General features: G+C 34.6%; 1 protein-coding gene across 4 annotated transcripts; it reads left to right on the top strand.

Moving 5' to 3' along the window:
* On the top strand, positions 366-5,278 carry LOC107632026 (probable LRR receptor-like serine/threonine-protein kinase At1g67720). 4 transcript variants are annotated; one of them, XM_021119996.1, is made up of 15 exons: positions 366-788; positions 899-1,442; positions 1,529-2,040; positions 2,153-2,282; positions 2,540-2,611; positions 2,709-2,777; positions 2,847-2,918; positions 3,063-3,131; positions 3,257-3,360; positions 3,500-3,750; positions 3,931-4,057; positions 4,147-4,212; positions 4,294-4,480; positions 4,570-4,702; positions 4,797-5,278. In XM_021119996.1, exons 1-15 carry the CDS (start codon positions 695-697, stop codon positions 5,124-5,126), a joined length of 2,760 nt encoding a protein of 919 aa, XP_020975655.1. In that variant the 5' UTR covers positions 366-694; the 3' UTR covers positions 5,127-5,278. The 4 variants fall into 4 exon arrangements, with proteins under 4 accessions (XP_020975655.1, XP_020975656.1, XP_020975657.1 ...); XM_021119997.1 differs by having other exon boundaries at positions 367-788; positions 953-1,442; positions 3,257-3,411; XM_016335653.2 differs by having other exon boundaries at positions 370-788; positions 3,257-3,411.

The raw sequence follows: 5,714 nt of genomic DNA, 5'->3' as shown, positions 1-5,714 counted from the left end.
AGAAAGCAGAGAGAGCACAACATTGTTCAAAGTTATTTATTTATACAATTTCACAGGTTTATGCGCTCTGATAAAGCACTAATTAAAGGAAGTAAAGTGCCTAAATTTAAGCCCCCTTCCATTCTAATCACCTACCTCCACTTTTAATCGTTTGTATTTGTCATCCTTTAATCACAGTTATGTTGTTCCTCCCTTTAATTCATATTATATCACCAAATTATACCAAAAAATTCAAAGGGTGGTTTGAAATTCTGTCTAAAAAACTATTAAAATATCTAAGGAGAGACCAAATCTTACCATCATATAAATATCTTCTTCTTGTCCCATGGCGCCCAAGACAAATTTGATAACCAGGAAAAATTAAATTTGGATTTTTCTTACAATAACAAGTGGATTGATCGAAAAATGCTATATATCTTTTTCTCACTTTGTAGCTTGTGGACTTTTGTGTCACTTTTTCAGAATGGGAAAAAAAAAGGAGAAAAAAAAAAGTTGTGCCTAAAATGAAAAAACAAGATTCCTAACCCCAAATGATAAAGATATAAGAACGTGAATGAACAATCAACCAAACTTATCAATCAGAGAAAAGTTGAAATGTAATTATTGGGACATAGCAGTTGAAGATACTGAACTGACAGATATTAACTGTTAACATAATCAATCACTTAAAACATTCTTGAATCAAAGATTTCCTATGTTGTCTTGCTTTACCTCTATGGATTTATTTTCTCTCTTCCTGAGTATAATACTTCTTATGCTGACTCCACTTTCTGTTTCACAACTTGAAGGTAATTTTCTTTAGTCTTATGCTCCTCAATTGAATTCTCAGTTGAAGGAAAAACTATTGAAACATGAAACTTCATCAGTTTATTTATTCATTTGAAACCATGTCATGTAGAATTTGTTAGCATTGATTGTGGAGGGAAAAGTAACTACACTGATGGAAGCACAGGGTTGTCATGGATTTCAGACTCTGACAAGATGCACCATGGAACTCCAGTGGAAGTAGAAGATGCTCCAAATGGAGGAACCATGGTTCAGTATCGAACGCGCCGAGACTTTCCCATTGACAGCAAGAAACAATGTTACACACTAAGCACAGTTGAGAGAAGAAGGTATCTTGTTAGAGCAACATTTCAATATGGAATGCTGAAAAATGGAGGCACATACCCTCAGTTTCAGCTCTATTTGGATGCAACAAAATGGGCCACTATCTCTATATATGATGCTAAAAGAGTGTATATTGAAGAAATGATTATAAGGGCACCCACAAATTCCATTGATGTTTGCATGTGTTGTGCCACAACTGGTTCTCCTTTTATATCTACTCTTGAGCTTAGACCCTTGAATCTTTCTATGTATGCCACTGATTATGAGGATAACTACTACTTGAAAGTAGCTGCAAGAATCAATTTTGGTGCTCCAAGTGAGGCATCTCTCAGGTGTGGAGCCTTGTAGCCTTAAAAGTGTTTGAAATATTGCAGCTTGGTTAAGCATGGTCTTGATTTAATCTTTGTATTAATGTCAGGTACCCGGATGATCCATATGATAGAATTTGGGATTCTGATCTAGCTAGAAGGCAAAATTTTCTTGTAGGGGTGGCACCCGGAACAGAGAGAATTAGTACTACAAGGAACATAGATATAGGGACAAGAGAGTATCCGCCTGTTAGAGTTATGCAAACTGCAGTTGTTGGCACAAAAGGAGTACTTAGCTATAGATTGAATTTAGAGGATTTCCCTGCCAATGCTCGCGCATACGCGTATTTCGCAGAAATTGAAGATCTTGGTAAAAATGAGGTTCGAAAATTCAAGTTGAAGCAGCCTTATATACCTGACTATAGCAATGCAGTTGTTAACATTGCTGAGAATGTCAATGGTAGCTACATTCTTTATGAACCAAGTTACATGAATGTGAGTCTGGATTTTGTTCTGTCATTCAACTTTGTTGCAACCCCGGATTCTACTCGAGGACCTCTCCTTAATGCAATGGAAATAAGCAAATATGTACGGATTGCTTCAAAGACTGACAGGCAAGATTGTAAGTTACTGATATCAGTATACAATTGCACATATAGCATTGCTTGTATGGAACATGCAGATTACTTGGTTGTTCCATTGAAATGATTTATACTCTTATTTTCATTTTGCAGCAACTGTTGTAAATGCATTGCGATCGGCGTCTGCTGAAAGTTTGCAAATGAATGAAGGTGATCCTTGTGTTCCAACTCCCTGGGAGTGGATAAATTGCAGTGCCACTACACCTCCAAGAATTTCAAAAATGTAACATCTTCAATCTTTTTTGTGTTGAAAATTTTGTTCCATTCCAACATTAATCAAGTGCATTGCCATATTAACTCAGTATTGTAGAATGGGCTATCTGTTATGATCATTTCTACACAGTTGGAGTAAATTTGGAAGCACTATAATGGAAAATCATCATCAAATATTTCAAAAGTTGACATCACATTTTGCTTATTTAATATATACCGGAAGTTGAAACTGACTACAATTTTACAAATTCCAACTACTTATTTTAGAGTTCTATCAAGAAGGAATTTGACAGGTGAAATCCCACCTGAACTGAATAACATGGATGCTTTGACAGAGTTGTAAGTACATCATTATATTTAAAAAAATAAAAAATAAAAAATTGCTTTAGTTTTTTTCCTTACTGGTTTTCCTTGTAATATAATCCTATTCGCTCAGGTGGTTAGATGGAAACTCACTTACAGGAACACTACCTGACATGAGCAATCTTATAAATCTAAAGATTGTGTAAGTTCCTTCTTTCTTTATTTCTTTTCTTAAGTTTCTTTTCATTTTTTCAACTGATGACTCTTGCAGCCATTTAGAAAACAACAAATTGACTGGTCCTCTACCATCTTACCTGGGTAGTTTGCCAAGTTTACAAGCACTGTATGTATACTTATATTCATGGATGTTTCTCATTTCAAACTTTGATTTATGGATCAAATTATTTCCAATTATTTCTCATTCGAAGCACCATATAATTATCCTTGTATTTTTATCAATCATACCAGAATTGTGAATTTATGGCAGGTTCATACAGAATAATTCCTTTAGTGGGGAAATACCAGCAAGATTAATATCTGGAAAATTTGTTTTCAAGTAAGTAAGCTTAGCAACAGCAAATCTTTCTTGTATTTTAATGTAAGATTAGATTATGATCCACAATTGTATGATAGTATGATCTTTTCAGCTAGTCTTGTAACCACAATTATTCTGTCTTCTAGCTATGATGGAAATATTGGACTACATAGAGGGAGCAAGAAGCATTTCAAGTTGATACTTGGAATTTCAATTGGAGTACTAGCAATTCTATTACTATTGTTCATAGGTACTTTGTTACTACTGCTGCAGAGAAGGAAATCTCAAACGAGACAAAAAGGCTAGTTGGTCAATTCAAATTCGATACTATTTAAGCTCTTTTTTTTTTAACTACAATTTTTTCAACTTAGCATTCTCATGTCCAGCAGGTGTTTCTGCACACAAAAGCACTAAACCTTCAACTGCATATTCATTGGTTCGAGGAAATTTAACGGATGAAGGTACCACTTGCTATATAGCACTCTCAGATTTGAAAGAAGCTACTGATGATTTTTCGAAGAAAATTGGCAAAGGAAGCTTTGGATCTGTTTATTATGGGAGAATGAAAGATGGAAAAGAGGTTGCAGTTAAGACTATGACTGATTCATCCAGCCATGGGAACCGCCAATTTGTTAATGAGGTGAACTTTAATTCAGTTACAAAGAATTTTTCTACCTGCAGAAATGCAGTTCAACCAAAGGAGTTGTATTCAGTATATTTTATTATTAGCATGGCATTCTCCACAAATAGACAAGAGAAACTACGAGAATATATGAAATTCTTAATTTTCAGACCTTTGATTGTAGAATAACAAATGCAGGTAGCCCTCTTATCAAGAATTCATCACAGGAACTTGGTTCCTCTGATTGGATACTGTGAAGAAGAATATCAGCATATTCTGGTTTATGAGTATATGCACAATGGCACTTTAAGGGATCACCTTCATGGTCTAACAACTAAATCCTACGTTTTCGTTTAATCTGTTTATTTAGCACTACAAATTGTCCCATGACATGTGTTTCCAATGTTTTCACAGAACCTTCCAAGCAAAAGAACTTAGACTGGCTAAGTCGACTTCGAATTGCAGAAGATGCAGCCAAAGGTTCAGTAGTAAAATTACCTTTCTCAGTCCAGTTAAGTTCTTCCAAGTTAACAGTTGAACAAACAGACTTATTTTCTACAGGTCTTGAATACTTGCACAGAGGATGCAATCCCAGCATCATTCACCGAGATGTAAAGACCAGCAATATTCTTTTAGACATCAATATGAGAGCAAAAGTGTCAGATTTTGGACTCTCTAGGCTAGCCGAAGAAGATTTAACTCACATATCAAGCATTGCAAGGGGAACCATAGGTTACCTCGATCCTGAGTAAGCCATGGGGTCTCAAATTCTTATGATCAACAGTTTCTTTACTTCTGAATGTTCTGAACTGAGTTTGTACTTTTCTCTATAAGCAGGTACTATGCAAATCAACAGTTGACAGAAAAGAGTGATGTGTATAGTTTTGGAGTTGTTCTTCTAGAACTGATATCTGGAAGAAAGCCTGTGTCACCAGAAGATTATGGTGATGATATGAATATTGTTCACTGGGTATATATTATTTTGAATAATTTAACTAGTCTTTCTTTAACATTATGGATTTCAGCTAAAGAATTCATGGTAGATGAAAATGAAAATTTTGCAGGCAAGACCTTTAATCCGAAAAGGCGATGTGATGAGGATGATTGACCCTTGTATAGCAGGGAATGCGAAGATTGAATCCATTTGGAGGGTTGTTGAGATTGCAATGCAATGTGTGCAACAGCATGGTGCATCAAGGCCAAGGATGCAAGAAGTCATTTTGGCTATACAAGATGCTACCAAGATTGAAATAGAAGCACAAAATAAGCTAAAATCAACATCATCATCATCAACTTCAGGAAAACCACAGTCTTCTAGGAAAACTTTACTCACAAGCTTTCTTGAAATTGAGAGTCCTGACTCCTCAAGTGGCTGCATCCCATCAGCAAGATAAATGAGTAGCAATCAGTAATCCTATTAGGCATTATGTCAAACACCATCCATACAGTTACAACATAGTGAATGACAAACCCTAATTCTTCTTTTTTTAGTATTTGGCTAGTTGCAAGAATAAATGAGCAATTTAAATTTGATTATATTGTTAAATTTGAGACAGCAATTAATCAATTAGGATCAATTAACATAAGCATATCTGTGTGTGTTGGTTGAAGGAGATTTATGATCCAAAACTAAGGGACACGCATGATTGACCAAATGGGCAAATAGAGTAACAAATAAGCAAATAGAGTAAAAGATAAGATGGCATCAAATATCAATTTGGAAAAATTGACATTTTATGGAATGAACAGTGACAAGCAAAAGAAACAATTTTTTTTTGTGGGATGGATTGGACAATTCTCAATTTTATGTATTATATCACACTTACACACATATTTAAAGGTTCTATTTACTACATAATTATTGCTAAAATTCAAACTCGAATGTAACATATTAAGTGCTTGTTTGGGCGTCATTATTTTGTTAAAAAAATATCTTTTTTATTTTTTAACGTGTTTGGCAAATTTTAGTAGTAAAAGTAAAA

The sequence above is a fragment of the Arachis ipaensis genome, chromosome B03 (assembly GCF_000816755.2).
Source record: "Arachis ipaensis cultivar K30076 chromosome B03, Araip1.1, whole genome shotgun sequence".
NCBI classification, from domain to species: Eukaryota; Viridiplantae; Streptophyta; class Magnoliopsida; order Fabales; family Fabaceae; genus Arachis; species Arachis ipaensis.
Note: the sequence above shows the minus strand (reverse complement) of the source record. Positions and strands in the feature narration are given on the sequence as shown.

Coding starts and splice junctions, on each gene's coding strand:
- LOC107632026 (XM_016335653.2), top strand. CDS start 695: ATGTTGTCTTGCTTTACCTCTATGGATTTATTTTCTCTCTTCCTGAGT. Junction 3,751..3,930: donor ACCGCCAATTTGTTAATGAG/GTGAACTTTAAT, acceptor TAACAAATGCAG/GTAGCCCTCTTATCAAGAAT. Junction 4,058..4,146: donor TTTAAGGGATCACCTTCATG/GTCTAACAACTA, acceptor ATGTTTTCACAG/AACCTTCCAAGCAAAAGAAC.